Source organism: Poecilia formosa, unplaced genomic scaffold, assembly GCF_000485575.1.
Source record: "Poecilia formosa unplaced genomic scaffold, Poecilia_formosa-5.1.2 Scaffold32, whole genome shotgun sequence".
Classification (NCBI taxonomy): domain Eukaryota; kingdom Metazoa; phylum Chordata; class Actinopteri; order Cyprinodontiformes; family Poeciliidae; genus Poecilia; species Poecilia formosa.
This window is the reverse complement of record NW_006799971.1, coordinates 328,081-347,002: the sequence shown is the minus strand read 5'-3', so window position 1 is coordinate 347,002 and position 18,922 is coordinate 328,081. Positions and strand designations below refer to the sequence as shown.

General features: G+C 39.5%; 2 protein-coding genes across 2 annotated transcripts in view; one reads left to right on the top strand and one right to left on the bottom strand.

The window, feature by feature from the left end:
* LOC103136374 (PDZ and LIM domain protein 3) overlaps positions 1-3,414 on the top strand; it is a 13,246-nt gene extending 9,832 nt beyond the window's left edge. The window contains exons 5-7 of the mRNA XM_007549584.2: positions 836-963; positions 1,809-1,920; positions 3,025-3,414. Coding sequence (XP_007549646.1) covers positions 836-963; positions 1,809-1,920; positions 3,025-3,214 — 430 coding nt within the window. The 3' untranslated portion in view covers positions 3,215-3,414. The remainder of the gene's footprint in view (positions 1-835; positions 964-1,808; positions 1,921-3,024) is intronic.
* A 9,140-nt stretch (positions 3,415-12,554) lies between these two features.
* LOC103136468 (neuropeptide Y receptor type 2-like) lies at positions 12,555-17,059 on the bottom strand. The gene is made up of 2 exons (XM_016670261.1): positions 16,893-17,059; positions 12,555-14,333 (listed from the first exon to the last, which is right to left on the bottom strand). The coding sequence occupies exon 2, from the start codon at positions 14,317-14,319 to the stop codon at positions 13,234-13,236; it is 1,086 nt and encodes a 361-aa protein (XP_016525747.1). The 5' UTR covers positions 14,320-14,333; positions 16,893-17,059; the 3' UTR covers positions 12,555-13,233.
* Positions 17,060-18,922: the final 1,863 nt, after the last annotated feature.

Genomic DNA, 18,922 nt, shown 5'->3' with positions numbered 1-18,922 from the left:
CCAGAGTGGAAATAACTCATTTTTAAAAATGTGGACATAACTGCAGACTGGGCTTCAGTTTAGACTCTATCTTTAGAAAGTCATAAAATGACTCCGAATGAATTCTTTGAAGTTAGGTCAAAGCTGTGTAGAACTGAGTTACTGTCTATTGTTTCAGTGCTAAAACTCCTCTGCTTTGGTGCCACCTAGAGGACAAACTTTCCATTCCCATAACTTGAATAAAACAAAACAAGAAAAATACTTTATAAACCAAGTTTATAGTTTGTTTGGTTTCATAATCCATCCATCCATCCATCCATCCATCCATCCATCCATCCATCCATCCATCCATCCATCCATCCATCCCCTCTACCTCTAGGACTAAGTCTGGTTAGTTGTATCAAACATGATGGATCATAATCCTCTCTTATAACATTAATATTGTTGTCATTCAGACGTACTATATTAGTCCTCCATTATTACCCACATTGTAATACAGGTTGTATCTGGTCATTTAGAATGCAGTAAGTAACTGTGAGAACAGCAGATAGTAAGGAGTAGTTTAACATTTTCGTGTCACATCTTCACATGGATAATAGTGCATTCCTTTGTACTAGCAGCCTATTAGAGGCATTGAAAACCAATTAAAGATGTAATATAATATTACAATATGTAATATAATATTTTAAATCTGCTCCATACAGCAAGTCAAACATGTATTAACTGACTAAATAATGTTCTATGTGTCCAATTCAACACATCCTCTGTATTTGATTGAAGACTCTATATTGGGGTCTAAATCTCTGTCTCTGAATGCCCCCAAATATCTCTGAATGTCTCTGAATGTCCTGCTCAGTCCCAGGACTCTGACCAGCATCGAGGAATCTGATGTGTACCGGATGCTGCAGAGAGACCAGGATGACCCCCAGGAGCCTCGGCAATCCGGTTCATTTAAAGCCCTGCAGGAGTTTATTGACAGCGATGGTGAGATGATGCATTTCCTTGAAAAATCAGCAACATTTTTTTTTCATTTGGAAGCTTTAGCATATAATAAGTTTCCTCAATGTATTTTATTCAGTTTATTGTTTATTATTGATTAATTTGCTTTACAAGGTCAGATCCAGGATCAGCTTTATTCACCACTTTGGTGCAAAAAGATTATGACTTCAGTTCCACTTTGCTCTCAATAGAGCGAAGTGGAACATATAAATATATATGAAAGGCAAAATAAGATATCATTTTTGTTTTGAAGATGATTATGTGTAACCGCCACACCACCATGCTGTCAGACACCACAGCTGAGAGGAACTGGACCGAGTCATATTATAAACACTGTGTGAACTTTATAATATGCTAGACTTATTTTTGTCTTTTGATCATTTTGTTGGATGTTTGTGGAAACCAGTTTACATGTAATAAACAGCTTTATTAACAAGTTTTGGAAGGAGTAGTTCTGGGTTTTGCTGCTCAGAACACCAACCATCTGAACCACAGACAGCCAAACAATCCGTCACCAAGACACACTCTAATGTGTTCCCCTTATTAATCAAGTGCTGTGCTCTTAAAGTTGGATATTTTGTCAATACAAAAGCACTTCCCTGCACGTTTCCTTGGTTGCACAGAAATACAGTCCTGGTTGAACTTAAGTATGAAAACACTTCAAGCCCCAAAGGAGGCATCAAATGGGACTGAAGGGGTCGTTGTGAGTCCCTGGTCCTCGATGCTTCTGTAGTGTGTGCTTTAAGTGTTTTTTTTTTTTTTTTTTAATTCATGTGATCGGATCACAAGAGCTTGTTTTTTATTGAGAGGATTTTGTGTCATGCGTCCAGGCACTCGACCCATTGTGACTCGCACAGTGAAAGCCCCCACAACTAAACCCACTGCTCCTTCAGGAAACCTGCAGAAGCTGCCTGTCTGTGATAAGTGTGGGAATGGCATTGTGTGAGTACAAAGAGAGCAGATCATCTGTGGTTTTCATTAAGATCCAACTGACAACACAAGCAAAAAGAATCAGCTGAATGTCCAGCCGGCTGGGATAGAGAGGAGCTTACACACACTTTTAATGGGATATTTGATTAATTGTTTTAAATTTACCAAGTATTTGATTAACAGAGTCAAGTTTATTGTCAAAATCTGCTACTTGTTCAGGACGTACACAAAAAGACCCGTGGAGCAATAAGCAGCCAAATAAAAATGAACATTAAACATGAAAAAGAGATATGGATGTCCTACTAATTTCTGTAGTGAGGCATCAGGAATGTATTTAGAGGGAAAGCTGCTTTGTGCACATCCATGTCCATTACAGCCAGGGCAAACTCCTTGGGATTTTTAGTTAACATGGCACTTTCACTGCAAGTTTTCTGGAAAAAAATACCATCTGCTGAAAGCTGAGTTTATTGTTGGCACAGGAAATGAAAAAACAAAAGGATGGCTGGGGGGGGAATGGTTTCCTTCACTGCTGGCTTTCTGAAAAATTTGCTGCAAATTCTTCTTTTTGTCTTTTTTTTCTTTATTGGTGCCTCATCTATCAGTTCATCTGAATATTTTAAACAAGTAAAATGATAAAATATTTTAGAAATTTTCATTTCATTGACTACTGAAGTACATCAGCTCTCTTGCCCAGGGAGAGGAATATCAGGTGCGATTGCTCCAGGCAGTGACAGGTCAGATGTGACAGGAACACAAAACAATAGCACAAAATATGAAAAGTGTAAAGTTTTAGAAAGGAAAAAAGATAAACAAACATTTACAGAAAAGATACCGAGTGACTGAAACAACAAAGAAGAATCCTTGAAAAATAATTCTTGAATGATGTTTCCACCGCATAACAGAAAAACTCGTATTTTGGTTTAATAAAAACCTTTTCATCCTATTAAAATCTCATCTGTGAAATGTTATTTTAAGTGGTTTGTATTATCTTATTGCTAAGTAAATCTGCTTAATTAGTCAGCTGAAGGGCTTAAAAGTGCAAGCATCAAAATTCTAACTTCTGTGAAGCTATGATATATTTTCATAACCTCCTCTTCTCCATTTTTGATGCTGCAGCGGGACAGTGGTTAAAGCCAGAGACAAGTATCGCCACCCTGGCTGCTTTGTGTGTGCTGACTGTGACGTCAACCTGAAACAGAAGGGCTATTTCTTCGTTGAGAGCCAGCTGTACTGTGAGATTCACGCCCGAGCCAGAATGAGACCACCAGAAGGCCACGATCTGGTCACCACATTTCCCTCTTCCTAGATCCCTCCCCTCACAAACGCCTCCTCTCAGGTCCTACATCGGTTTTAGTTTTCTTCTGCACTTTGTTTATGTTTGTGCAAAAATAACCGGAGCTGTGTGAAACCTTTTGATCAGTAAACCAGATTTTGCAGCTGACAACTGAACACTGTGTGGTGGTCATCACTGTAAATCCCACTATAAACCCTTTTTTTAAATCTTCTGGTAAAGAGTTTTGTTTGTTCTCTAAAGGGAATCTGTGTCTCATAGCGTCTACGTTGACACATTTAGAAACAAAGCAAAGAATAATGCAATAAAGCCAGGTTTCAAAGCTGTCAAACTATCCTGCAAACTGTAAAAAAAATAAATTCATTAAATTCATATTTAAAGTGATTGTACGTAATTTACAAAGTTTTACGCTGTAAACCAAGGGGAAAAGACTAACATAGAAGTAGGAAATAAATCCAAAGGCACAGAGAATAAAATACAAGAATAAACAAAGGAGCTAAATACAAAACTGAACTGTAACACTTTGTCTGAAGGGGTGTGCATAAGACTGACACGACACTGTCATAAACATGACATAACACTTGTTATGAACACCAAAGAATATTCATGAACATTTATGACTATTGTCATTAAGTGTTATTTGGTAAATAATGACACTTTTAATGAATTTTTATACACATTTTAATGTAACTTTGCTTTAAATTGTCATTATTTACCAAAGAATGCAAAGTTGACATTAACGCAACTAAAAGCGTCATTTACGGAATAACACATCATGATAACAGTCATAAGCATCCATAAAGACTCCTTCATGTTTATAACAGGTATTATGTCATAACACCATGTCAGCTTTATGCACACCCCTACAAATAAACTGTTACCAAATAAGCTAATATAGAAAGACTTTTCAAACATGAATGAACAAGGAAACGATCTAAACAAAATTTCATTCATTTTTCTGCTACTTTTTTTTTTAATTTTCAGAATTCCACATTGTGGAATTCCATTATGTGCTTAGTGATATAATGTTCATCATAGATCTACTGTTAGAAAAATCCCAAATTTATAGAGATTTTTTTTTCACAATGCAGAAAGCCCTGAAATACACACTGATATTTCTAAACTATCTTTTTTCATTCTTTCCACGTAGCTAAAAAATAAAGTTACCAAAAACTACAGATGTGTTTTATTCTTACACACTCATAGCAGTAGCAGAAAGTCTTCATGATCTCTGAAAAATGACCAAAAACTATTCGGGGGCCAAGTTCTAAACATGCCTTTGCAACATAACCAGCTGTGGTGAAGCAGGGATCTGTTGACCCTGACGGAGCAGGTTCACAACTCTTTCAGGATAAATCACCTCCTCCTCATACCTGTAAGGTCTCAAAATGTTTTCTCCGCCCACAGGTGAATTTTGTTGTTGTTGCTGATTAGATTCCTCTTATTGATTGATTCAACCCAAGTGTTCTTGCAGCCCACACAACCCAACACTCCTTGAGCAGAAGGGAAAACAATGGAGTGTGTCCTCATCCCTGAACCTTTCATTTCCTTAATGAAACAAACTGACATTGTATGTATCTTAAAGGGACATGCTTGACTGAGAGAGACATAGTGACTCCTTAATGAAGCAAATACAACACCAACATGGACTGTGTATGTGTGCTTTAAGAGAAAGCATCACCTGCTTGAAAATCAACACTTTCAATTTAAATTTGCAACTAATCGCATGGAAAAGCCAAACATCTAACGCCACATTTTATGGATGGATGAGAGAAAGTTTGAGCTAGTCGCCCACAATCACATGCTAGGATGAATCGTTTAGCTTTCAAAGCTAAGAGTACTGCACCAGCTGTAAAACAGCTTCATGCTGAGGGGCTCTTTAAATGGCGGCGCTTCCGGAACATTGCACGAAGAAGAGGGACGACAGCTAACTTTGACTGCAACTGAAATTAGAAGGTAGCTAGCTGAAACGTGGACATTGCTGGACAATCGATCCCAAACACACTGCAGCTGGACATCAGCAGATCGAAACGGTGGATGTGTGAACTGTTCCAGCTAACAAACCAACCTCAATGAGCTCCATCATTTCTGCTACGAAGGATGTTGTAAAGGAACAGGGTGGGACTCTACATGATATTCACTGAATCAAGTCTAAATATTCCTAATCCCTACATGTCAGTATAAACTTTATGATGCATATTAGGAGTTCACCGGTCTCTGTCTTCTTCCTCTCCTTCTCTATCTCAAATCAATACGTCTCTATTCTGCATCTGACTCCATCTAATTACTGTCAAAAGGAGGTGAATTAGATGCTACCACTTATGAGGCTGAAAGTCAAGGGAGTTTTTGGAGGACAAATTCAATCTTTAAAAGCCAACAGACCAGACAATTAGTAAAGAAGGGTAAATTAAATTTACTTTCTAAGCTTTTGTTAATTTAACTTGAGCAGTGAGTGGACTGCTCCCATCCTGAAGGTTAGCTTTGTGTCAGGGGCAGCTGCTCAATAATGTCGGACAGCTAAAGAAACAATTATTGACTCGATGCTGAATGCACTATCAATAGCTTTCTAAAAATGGAGACCTGGGCATTTAATGTCTCAATCTCTCAGCTCCTCACGAACATGCAAAGCTAATCAGTGAGGACGTGGTCAACAGGAAGAGCTCTACAAAACCTTAAAGCCGGCAAAATCACTGTAAAAGCCATTACAACGCTCAAACAAAGGACAGGACAGAGGAGGGGCTGCGTTCCTCGGTTTTCCAAGAAAGCCTCTTACAGGTTCTCTGATTAACATGACCTTCCAATCCTGCACCGGACCAAATGAATAAGCAGCTAGTGATTGGCTGAAACACAAGAAGAACACTGCCTTTACTGTAGACACAAGTGAAAAAACACACATGTCCTATTGACAACTTTGATGAATTTCATCAACACAAATACATTAATTGAGCCTATGTGCAGAGACTCCTGGATGCCACGTCATTGCAACCCAACCAAAGCAAGACTTCTTTTAGGGGAGGAGTTCACTCCGTTCACACCTGGCCTCAGGTAGATGGTGTTATTGTGAGGTGTTTATGTAAAAAGTTTACTAACCTGGCATTAGGCCCACTCACCTGCTCCCAAAACTGTCTGACCCATTAAGCCAAACAAAGGGTGGCATTCAGTGGTTTAACTATACAATGAAATTTGTTTGCCAACAACCACCTGGGGCTACCACCCAGGAAGTAGCAGTAAAGGACACAGGTAAGTTTTGCAATAAGCCAGAGACACTAAGACAATAATAATTTATCACAAAATGCCTGTACGAGAACAAAAAAATGAAAGAAAGAAAATTACTAAAACTAGGCTCACCAGTGGGTACGGCCAGGTCCTGGATAGGAGGCTCCAAATCAAAAGAAATTACTACAAACACCCGTGAAGTCTCACTCACGTTGAGTTTCCCTGCACAGTCACTCCAAAAAGGGACGCCCCCATCCAGGCCCAAACCACCACCGATGGACCTGTGAGAAAGCAAGGGATAAAGAAATAAAAGACAAAATGTTAAAATACAGGCGGTAAAATATATAAACATAAAGGTCCCTTTGCTCAGCAGGCACAGCACAATCGGAGATACAATCCGGAACTGAGCAAAAGCATCCCGTTCTTCTCTCAGGGAGGCGTGTCCCACAGGCCGGTCAAGAGGTAACTCAATCCGGGCAAAGCAGCAGCGGTAATTGCGGCTAGATGGCTGTGACTCCTAATAAGAGTCACATGTTCAATTTAGAAAAAAATAAAAAATAAATAAAAATAAGGCTCACCACCAAGTCCACATACCGATCAGGCCAAGCTCCTCTCGCTCCCACCCAAACGGGAACGCTCATCGGCACTTTCACGTTTCATCCACCCACGATCAGATGTGGAGGTGAATAGCCAGTACTAATCTGCTGGTAGAAGGTTTTATGACTACAATGAGCAAGCAATTTTAACTGCGCAGGCAGCCAACCTCATCACCTGTACTCGGCACACAGACAGCCCAACACGTGTCAACAGCAAACAAGTCCGCAGACAACCTCAGCTTTTATAATGAGCGCCCTCTGGCGCCATTGGCACGCCTGCAATTACCCCGCCAACAGGGGCAGCCTCCACCTACGGAAGAGGATTAGGGCCACTGGACAAAAGAAAAAAAAATCTGACTTTAATTTCAGAATTCTGAAATTAAAGTCAGAACTGTTTTATTTTTATTTTTCAAGTGGCCCCAATCCTCTTCCTACTCCACCTCCTTCCTGCCACTAAGGCATTTTTAAAAGAGCCCTGGAAATGTCCTGTGACATCAACAAACACAGCAGCAAATCCTTGGACTTGTTTGTCCCTCACATCCTGCAGATGGACATCAGGATGTCTATCAGAACTGGAATTCATCTTCTACAGCAGGTTGAGGTTCAATATCATCTGTCTGATCAAACCTGTTATTCTTCACTCCCTCAGTGAACTTTGGCTGCCCAGCACCCTGTCACTCAGTGTTGTGGTACTCGAAGTTGGTCTTGGTCTTAAGACCGGTCTTAAGACCATTTTTGATGGTCTCGGTCTCGTCTCGGACTCGACCGCATTTGGTCTCGGTCTTGTCTCGGTCTCGATACACTCTGGTCTTGGTCTTGTCTTGGTCTCGGGTTAGGTGGTCTTGAACACAACACTGCTGTCACTGTTCCTTTCTTCTACCTTTTGAGAAAAAAACCAGGTCTTTTATAACACCTCTCAATACCTCATTCCTTAAATTGACTTATTATTATTATTATTATTATTATTATTGCATTAAGTTGCTTAGTAAATGATTGGTATTGGGTACTTTTCATCCACAGTCATGAAGTAATTGGGACAAATGATTACACATTTTTTTGCTAAATTGGTCATTTTTAAGATAAATCTTCTTTCATTTGAGATTTTGTGTTAATCTAATGGAACAAAAGAAGCCATGATGAAAGTTACAATATGAACTTTCAGATTAAAATCCATACTTCATGAAAATAATACAAGCATATAAATCATTTACTCCTCAAGCATTGAAAAATATGCAATGATGTTTTTTGCAAGCTTAGTTTGAATGATCAACAAATGCATCAGAAACAATATCATTAATGAATTTAAATATTAAAAGACTACAGTTTTATTATTTTTATTCACATGAGTTTTTACACAGTGTAGACTCTGAAGCACATTCATTATAAATTGGCAAATGACAGGAATTTAAAGAAAACAACAACTTTAAACCGGAAATCAGGTTCTAAGATAACGCTCCCCAAACAAACAACAAAGCAAGTTTAAGGGACATGTATAAAACTTTTGGTAATCTTCAGAAAAATACATCTATCATAGTTACATTTCTAATGTAATAAAACACACATTCTCACTCCTGTTATTAGTTTAAGTGAAAAAAACATTGAGTGTTCATTGAAGCTACCATTCAGCTGCTTCAAATACCCTTCAGATGACCGAGCCAGCGGAGCTGCTGTTATAATATTGAACATACCTTGATTGTAACAAGTCATTGTTTGAACCACTGTTGCTTTTCTGTCATTTCAAAGCAGTCTACACATTTTCTTCTAACTGTGACATCAAAAGGTATTTGAAGTTCTGCTCACTGGGTCATTTTTCTGTTTTTGGGTCCATTCACTGTACATCAGAGCCAAACCCATCCGGCACTATCAGCACTGCCACATTCAAAGGATGATTTTTGGTCAGGTACTGAGTGGCTCAGTTGGTAGAGCAGGTCCACCATGTGCAGAAGTTTTAGTCCTGAGTTTTATTCCTGTCTTTTCCTTCTCTCTCCACCTTTTTCCAGTCAAACTTTTCAGGCCACTCATTCTTCAGAACGGTGTGATTCTATCGCTCAGTTCTAACACTAGACACCTTGATGCATTCAGTTGATGCAATGCGGTTTGTTAATCTGCATTTTGATCTAACAAGCAGTTCAACAGGAGTTCCTAAATAAAAGGGCTACTGACTGTGTTCTCTACTTGTCTCAGCAGTTGGGGGGGATATGCATTATTTAAAAAAACAAACAAAAAACAATTTTTTCCCCCCAATTTGCAATCAAAGAGAACAAAACCTGTAACCTTCGTAAGTAATTTTTTATCAGAAGTGTTTTTTTGTTTTTGTTTTTTTTTAACCTAAAACATCTTTTGGAAAAAAAAAACAGGTGCCAACTCCTAAAATAATGACTTATTATTTCAGGAAGGTGACGATAAGCAAACAGCAACAACATGCATTCAAAGGAAGTTTGAATAGGACACCCAATTGTTAAAAAGCTACATTTACTACAGACCACTCAAAGCAAACTGCATCATCAATGTGCATGAAATTATGGGATTCAAAGAAAACTTTTATTTATGTAAACTCTAGATAAAGCCTTGAAGTGCCTGCAATCTTAAAAGGGAAATATGATAATTTGCTGATGAATTATGTGCAAGGTCAGCCTATGACGATAATGAACAGTTTCACAGCAAATTTGTTTTTGTGTTGTTTTTTTGTGTAGTATCTGTTGGCAGTGGAAGTTGCAAAAAGCTAACATTTGAGCTTTTTTCTCTTGAGTTTGTGACATATTTAACATCTTAATGTACTGGAAAGCAATTCTTAAAAAATCTAGACAAAATAAGAAAAGTTTCTAACTGAGAAAACTTGAGTCACAAGCTCTTTGTTTGGCAAAGCTTCACATGGCCAAATTAATTTTTATTGCCCATAAAGGAGCCAAAGAGTCATTGATCAATAACTTTTTCAAGCTGTTTGAAACTCTTTCAAAGTCTTTTTTTTTTTTTTTTACCTTGCAGCTTTTCTTTTCTGTTCAGTGCTTGTACCTGATGAAATCATGTTGTGCAATTTGTACTCAAAGGAACATGTCAGGCTCGACAATCTATCAACGGCACATGAACAGAAGGTCAGATCTTTGGGAAATAGCATCAGTACAGCCTGAAGGATCGTCCTTCAGGAGCCCATCTACTAAACTGAAGGATTTGGTTGGTCAAATTCTGTCTTTATGACAAAGCGCTGATAACACATCATGCCTGAATGAATTATGCATTCTAAACGTTCTCTTTACATGATCAAAGGGTCTGAAGAGTAAAAAGGCAGTTATTCTCCATAAAGAAACTCTATTAGATTTTAAAAGGAAAGACTGTAGTTCACATCACTTTGAAAGATTACAAACCCTAAAGCCTCCTTGAAAGAAAAACACAAATAAAATGTAAGATTTTTGCAATAAGGCTATGTTCACACAATTGGTCTCGATGTTAAATTCCAATTTTTCTGCTGAAATCTGATGTGTGTTTTTTTTTTCTTTTCAATTAAATCCTACCATTATGAGAGCAATGAGAGACAACAGTATCATCATAAGATCACTCAAGACGAAGGAAGATGATAAAAAGAAAGCAGAACCAGTAACAACGGCCTTCAGAGGAAGGTTATCTGTAGAGAAGTCTGTTTGGCTCTGAGACAGAAACAGGAGTGGTGGGATTGGGACGATGTGCTTCACTAACAGACTTCCTTGATAGTTTTGTAATTATAATTTTCAGCCATTGTTTACGTCTGTATTTTGTATATGGGACATGTTTCACATCAACAGTGTGAGAGTGGCTTAAAATGGAGCATGACCGTTCAGACTGCAGACGCTTTGAAAACAATCGGATCCATGCAAAATTTAGTGCCACATATCGAAGAGGCGCCAATGAGATGTTTATTTTTTGGGTGAAAATATCCAAATTCAGACTGCAGTAAGAAAGGTAGATTTTGGTTGCATTTTTCAGATGTGTGAACTTAGACTAATACCTGCTAGAAAACCTCAAACAGGATCAGCAATCCTACAATTTGCATCCAAACATAACTGCAGACGGTCCACATGAACAAGAGTTTTACCTAAAAACAAAAGACTCATTATGTCCTATCCATAATAGTTGTGATAAATCCATGCAAAATTTCATCTTAAACATTAAAAGTGTTTTAAACCAGTTTTCATTGTAACATATATGACACACTTACAGTGCCCTCAATGTTTTCACACCCTTTGAACACAGTTTGTCATGTTAGAATCACAAACTTACAGAATTTCATGTCACATCATAGATCATAATTTACAGAAGGAAAGTGATACATAATTTTCACGGTGCTAATTAGTTTTCTAGTTAAATCTGTTCTCCTGACACCATAATGCTGCCACCATCATGTATCACAGTGTGTTTAAGATGATGTCCAGTATCGGTTATATAGTTTGTTGGCCACAAAATTCACAGTTTGCTCTTATTTTGACCACAGCAGCTTCTTCCACCTGGCCTCCCGACTTGGCTTTCTTTTAACACTGTTTTCTTGCCACAGGTCCAGCACAGCTACATCTTTGAAATTCATCCATCCATCCATCCATTTTCTGTCACTTATCTGGGGTTGAATCGCAGGGGCAGCAGCTTCAGAAGGGAGGCCCAGACTTCCCTCTCCCCAGCCACTTCTTCCAGCTCCTCCGGGGGAACCCCAAGGCGTTCCCAGGCCAGCCGAGAGACATAAGTCCTTCCAGCGTGTCCTGATTCTTCCCCAAGGCCTCCTCCCGGTGGGACGTGCCCAGAACACCTCACCAGGGAGGCGTCCAGGAGGCATCCTGACCAGATGCCCGAGCCACCTCAACTGGCTCCTCTCGACGTGGAAGAGCAGTGGCTCTACTCTGAGTCCCTTCCCCCTGACCCAGAGAAGGCACTCTACCCTTTTCCGGCTCAAGACCATGGCCTCGGATTTGGAGGCACTGAGCCTCATCCCAGCCGCTTCACACTCGGCCGCGAACCGCTCCAGTGAGAGCTGCAGATCACCATCTGATGAAGCCAACAGGACGACATCATCCGCAAAAAGCAGAGATGTGATCCTAAGGCCACCAAAACGGATCCCCTCAACACCTCGGCTGTGCCTAGAAATTCTGTCCATGAAAGTAATGAACAGAATCGGTGACAAAGAGCAGCCTTGGTGGAGTCCAACTCTCACCGGAAACGAGCCCGACGTACTACTGGCAATGCGGACCAGACTCTGACACCGGTCATACAGGGACCTGACAGCCCACATCAAAGGGCCCGGTACCCCATACTCCTGGAGAACCCCCCACAATTCCCTCTAGGGATACGGTCAAACACCTTCTTCAAGTCCACAAAACACATGTAGACTGGTTGGGCGAACTCCCATGCACCCTCCAGGACCCTGCTGAGGGTGTAGAGCTGGTCCAGTGTTCCACGACCAGGACGAAAACCACACTGCTCTTCCTGAATCCAAGGTTCGACTATCCGACGGACCTTCCTCGCCAGGACCCCTGAATAGACCTTACCAGGGAGGCTTAAGAGTGTGACCCCCCTGTAATTGGAGCACACCCTCCGGTCCCCCTTTTCAAACAGGGGGACCACCACCCCAGCCTGCCAATCCAGGGGAACTGCCCCCGATGTCCATGCAATATTGCAGAGTCGTGTGACCCAACACAACCCTACAACATCCAGAGCCTTAAGGAACTCAGGGTGGATCTCATCCACCCCCAGGGATGAGATCCTCCATATACATACACATATACATATACTCCAATGTGAGACGTGGATGTCTGCAGCTCCTCCAGAGATACCACGGGCCTCTTTGCTGTGTCTCTGAATCCTGGTTTCCTTTCCCAGCCTCTGATTAGGTAGATTATGATGTTTTGGAAAGTGTGCAGCTTTGCCATATTTTTGCTCATTTTAGAAAGAATAGTGCTCTGTGAGATGCAGCTCTAGTCATGCTGAAATAGACCAACACCACGACTCATGTTAGCATTTGGCTCCACTAGATTTTTTTAGAGACCTCAGAATTTTGGAGGCTCAGTACAAATGCAGGCTTTACAGATTATGATTTGTTAGAAATTTGACTTTTACTTCCTTATGCATCTCTTAGATTTGATCTAGCCCAAATAAATACACAGAAGCTTCTGACTGTAACATGACAAATGTGTAAAAGCGGGGGGGAAAAAAAACATTATGAGGGACTGTACGTTTTGAGTCGGCAAATAAATACTACCCTTGTTCTCAGAGGTTTGTTGACTTGAAGTCAGTGCAGTCCCTGTCATCATCTTTTTCTTTCTCTCTATTTTTGGAGGATCTATATCTGACACCGAGGGGCCGGTAACATTTGACCACAGACAAAAAGGCCATCCTGTAGTTGTTGTTCATCCACCCATACAGGATGGGATTGACGCAGGTCGAGCACATGGCCATGATGTGGAACACGGTGAAAACCAGCTTAAAGTCTTTCATATTCAGCACACTGTTATCAATGTCTATAGCCAGTTGGAATGCATGGAAGGGGAGCCAGCTCACAGCAAAGACCACCACCATGGTCAGCATCATCTTGGTGGTCTTCTTTCTTCGCTGGTTGTCATTGCGGCCACATATCATGTGTTTTTTCAGTTTGTTCCATATGCGGATGTATGCAACAGAATTGATGAGCAACGGTATGACAACCTGGACCACCAGCATGGAGAAGCTGTAGATCTTTCCATTCATGCTGCTGTCCGGCCACTTCTCTGCGCACACCTGCAGGGTCTCTTCGGTGGAAATGTTAAAGGACCCAAACTCCCTGAAAATGGCAAGCGGGCTGGCCAGCAAGGCGCTGAGTGCCCACGTGATGACGATGACCACGGCACACATGTCTCTGGACATCTTGGTATCCATGTGGTGGACGATGCTCCTGTGGCGGTCCAGAGCGATGATGTTCAGAGTGATGGTGGAGACGTGTACAGCCATGCCTTGAGCGAAAGGCAGCAAAAAGCATAACACCTGACCGAACAGCCAGTCGTCATAGAGAAGGTAAACAAGAGTGAAAGGCAAACACAGCGTGTTCACCAGCAGGTCAGCCACAGCTAAGTTCACGATGAAGAAGTTGGTCACTGTGCGTAGGTTTTTGAATTTATAGACAACATAAATCACCAAGGAGTTTCCAGTGACTCCAAACAAGATGATTGTGCTGTAAGAGAGGATGAGGACAACTTGAACTCCAACCAGCTTTGTGCTGTCATCCAACGTCCAGGGGTTCTCTTCAATACAGCAGTCGAAATGTTCATCTTCAAATGTAAAATGCTCCTTTTGAGTCATGTTTAGTTCATCCTCATTCATGGCTAACAGCCAGCCTGTAGAACAAATATTGAATCATTAGTTGGACCATTAAAGATTTCAGTCCTATGGTTTTAATGAACATGTACAGGCAAAAATAGAATTCACTGTAAGCCTGAAAAGTTTGAAGTTAAAATAACAGTAACTCACCAGCTTTATTCATGCCTAAATAAAACATTTTAAAGTTACAGTATGCAACTTTTACAAAAATCTGTTTGTTGCATATTTTTTAAATCTGTCACTATATCCTGACATAGTGACAGGTTTAAAAAATATGTAATGTCCTGACATAGTGACAGAACATTTTCAGTTTATCAGATAATCTGTGAATAGATCAAGCTCCTTCACCTCCTCTCACTGCTGCAATCTGCAGAAATGCAGTCAAAAACAACCATTCAGAGCCAGGAGGAGGGGCTTAGCGTTGTCAATCATCCTCACGCAGGCACTGCTAAATATGCTAATGGTGGAGAAACAACTTACCTTTACAGGACAAAACGTAGTCACTGTCATTGGTGGCCATGCTAACTAGCCTTACCATTCACATCAGACTCCATTGTGATGAACCATCTTTTGCGTAGCAGAAAGCCGAGGGGTTGTGGGGAGCTGTGAGCAGGGGTGATTGACAGCACCAAGACCCACCTCCTGGCTCTGATTGGTTGTTTCTGATTTAGCAGTGTATTTGTTCAGACAACAGCACATCCACAGGGAGAAGGCAGAGGAACGCCTTTTTTTTCACAGATTATTTGTTTTGAACTGTCACAACATAGGTTTTGACAGATATGTAGAAAAATAAATAAAAGTTAATACTGTAGTTAATACTATGAAAAAAAATTTATTTGGCCCCTACATTAAACTGTTGTTGTTATGAAAGCTTTTTGGCCAAATGGGAAAAATACATGATAAACATTTACTGTAAAACATTTGGAGCTATGGAAGTTATTTCTGATAACCTCATGGCCACGTTATGGCAGACGTGAATAAAAATATATAACTATTTATACACAACAAATTACACAAAGACTGCTGTGATTAGCTGTCTGTATGCTGTCTATTGTAATAGTGGTTGTTAAGAACAGCTTAATGATGTTACCAACATATGCTCTTTCACTTTGGCAAAAGTTGTGAGCTGTTTTATGATTTAGTTAGAGTTATGCTTATGAATAACATGACAGCGTGACAACACAGTTTATTTGTGTTTTTGTCTCTAGATATAGAGGCTTTTCAGACAATTTATGAAACATTTACCTAAAAGGTTTTGACAGAAGAAGCTGTTTCAGTAACTGCTACCTAGTTTGAAAAGTCAGGAAATAAACAGATCTAGATGCTCCATATAAGAGAACCTTGAAAGCATTGTCTGAAACTTTTGCAATTATTAGTCAGACAAAATTTGCATAGCTGACATATGTGTGGCATTTTGTATTCTTAATATGTTCACTTATAGCCACATGTTAAAAACAACACCAAATACTTTGGTGAAAGTGATTTTTCTTGGTGACCTGATATCAGGATTAGATCAGAACCTGAAAATTCCTGCACCTGAGCATATCTAGTATAAACTGATCTACATTATGAGTGCAGTACATGTTACAGTTCTGTTGGACACCAAAGGGCATTTAGGACAAACATTTTTGTTTTAGCTCATAACAACTGAGAAATGACAATCAAGAACATTCTGCTTCTCTTTAGCCAAAAACAGCAGACTATTTTTTTTTCTGAATTACTAATTGTGTTTTTTGTTTGTTTTTACTTGTGGGGTATGAATAATAAAATATGAACACATTTTAAGGTGTATTATCATATAAAGCTGCTGACATTAAGGCAGCTTTTAGTGTGAAAACCGCTCTCCAGTGACTTACTCTAAATTGCTTCAGATAGAGAACTGTTGTCATTATGATCATTTTGTTGTTAAAAGAGCAAAAATGATTTACATTGTTAGCAGTTAGGGATTTAAAGCGTGAATGGGTATGATTGTCTTAATGATCTCACATTTCATAGGAAGAATGATTCTTGCACAAAATTAAGAATCGTTAAAACGATTTCAAAACCCATATTGCCTTTTCAACATCGTACTGGACAGCGAAGAGTGTTTTTAGGTTGTCATTAAATCCCAAATAGGTCTAAATCACAGGCTGATAATCTATGTGAGGAAATGATACTTTAAAATCAATGAAATTCTCACACCAAGTCCTCTAATAAATGATATAATCATTAATGGTCATATTATTTTTAGCCCGTCAACAATTAGTTCAGGGTAGTTTATATACTGAATCAAGACGATTGATTCAGCTTCACAATCACACAGAATTGCCAAAATAATAATAATAATAATAATAATAATAATAATAATATATATATATATATATATATATATATATATATATATATATATATATATATATATATATATATATATATATATATATATAAAATTTTGTCCAATAAAGTGAAAGATATATATATAAAATTTTGTCCAATAAAGTGAAAGTATATACTGGAACTTACCAGCATAACCAAAGGTTTTCTCCTGATATGAGTCATGTGGTCATTTGTTACAATGAATAAGTAAATGAACTTACCTCAGTGAAGCGGTATTCTATTTAGATTCGGGCCATTGTTTGCGCTTCTTGTAAACTTTTGTCTTAGTTCCGCAGCTGATAAAAACGCGAATAAAACATTATAAGCTTGATTGAACAGCAACTGATCCGCATCCGTCTTCCGATGGTGGTCATGGTGCGCGCAGCAGCGCAGCCGAGCGGCGCGCAGCGTCTCCCCTCTGCGCACTGCGGTCCGGTTGGCATTAACAATGTCTCGACTGCCTTTTGTCGCTGAGAGGAAAAAGATGAGGCTGTCTGAATTACAAAGTGGAAACGAATGGAGAAGTGATAGTTCTTTGCATCACAGAGTCGTTTTCTATACGCTCCTCTTCGTGCAAGTTTGCAATATAAAAACTCTGAAGGGAAAGCTGATGCAAAGCGCTGTAAAACCCCATCCGGTTGAGAACATGACAATACGTGCAGAATACGAAATTGTAATGCTGCAGCGCAATATAATGGAAAATCTGTCAACCCGTAAAGTTTATTTTAAAAATCAAAGATGTTTTATTCCAGATTTGAAGATTCCAACATTTAAAACAAAATGCTTGATTGTGCCGTTTTTTAATTTGAATGAGAAAAATTTAATCCCAATTTAAGAATTTGCTGCAAAAGGAGGCTGAAATGTTTCAGGAATGTCTCAAATGGAGACTTGGTTAACCAAAAGTTTAATATCTGTTTAATATTTAGTTACATTTCAGAGAAGGAAACGTTAGGAACAAACTTCAGTTCTGGAGGTTTGTTCCTCACAAACCTCCAGAACTGAATTAAAAATTATTTTTTTATTATTGGTGTGATGTAGCATATAATTGTAAATATCATATTTACAATTAGAAAAATAATTGTAAATATTATTTACAATTAGATGTAAATATTATTTACATCTAATTGCACAAATGGTTGGAGTTAATAATCAGATACAAAAATGTTTTGGAGGAATTTTTTGGTTTCTGACACTATTGCATGATAAAACACTCCCCTGGTCAAATTGACCCACGAACATTATCGCTGTACCTCAGAAACGAACATAACAGGAGGGTTAAACATTTGTAGAACATCTTTAGAACAATGAAATGACAATTTTACAACAGGAATGGTACAATGTGAACGTTCATTGTGTGTGTGTGTGTGTGTGTGTGTGTGTGTGTGTGTGTGTGCAAGTGAGCATCCATTTTCTGTTTATCCGGAGTCAGGTCATGGGTGCAGCAGCCTAACTAAGGAGGCCCAGACTTCCCTCTCTCCAGCCACTTGTTCCAGATCCTCTTGGGGAATCCCAAGGCGTTCCCAGGCCAGCAGAGGAACATCGTCTCTCCAGTGTGTCCTGTGTCTTCCCCTGGGTTTCCTTCTGGTGGTACGTCCCTAGAACACCTCACCAGGAAGGCGCCCAGGAGGAATCCTGACCAGATGCCCCAGCCACCTCAACCGGCTCCTCTCGATGTGAAGGAGCAGCAGCTCTACTCTGAGTCCCTCCTGGATGACAGAGTTTCTCACCCTATCTCAATGGAGAGGCCAGACACCCTACGAGGAAAACTCATTTCAGCCGCTTGTATCTGTGCCCTCTTTCTTTTGGTCATGACCCAAAGCTCATGACCATAGATGAAGGTAGGAATTAGATTGACCAGTAAATCGAGAGCCTCGCTTTTTGACTCATCTCTCTTTTCACCAGCTCCATTTTTCCCTCATTCCTAAACAAGATCCTGAGATACTTAAACTCCTCCACTTGGGGCAGGACATCCTCCCCGACCTGGAGAAAGCACTCTATTCTTTTCTAGCTCTGTATTTTTCTGTATTTATTCATACAGCTATGAATTTATATATAATTTATTGAGATGATAAAAGAAAGAACCTTGAATACACTGATCAACAGGTTTTGCATGTCATTTATCACATTCTCTTTCCTTTGGTTGGTTTTCTCACCCAGGGTGTCAGACACACACAGATCTCAGATTTTTACATGTATGCTGGAAAAGAGGACAAATATAAAACTTTAATTTATACACATTTATTGACTAACA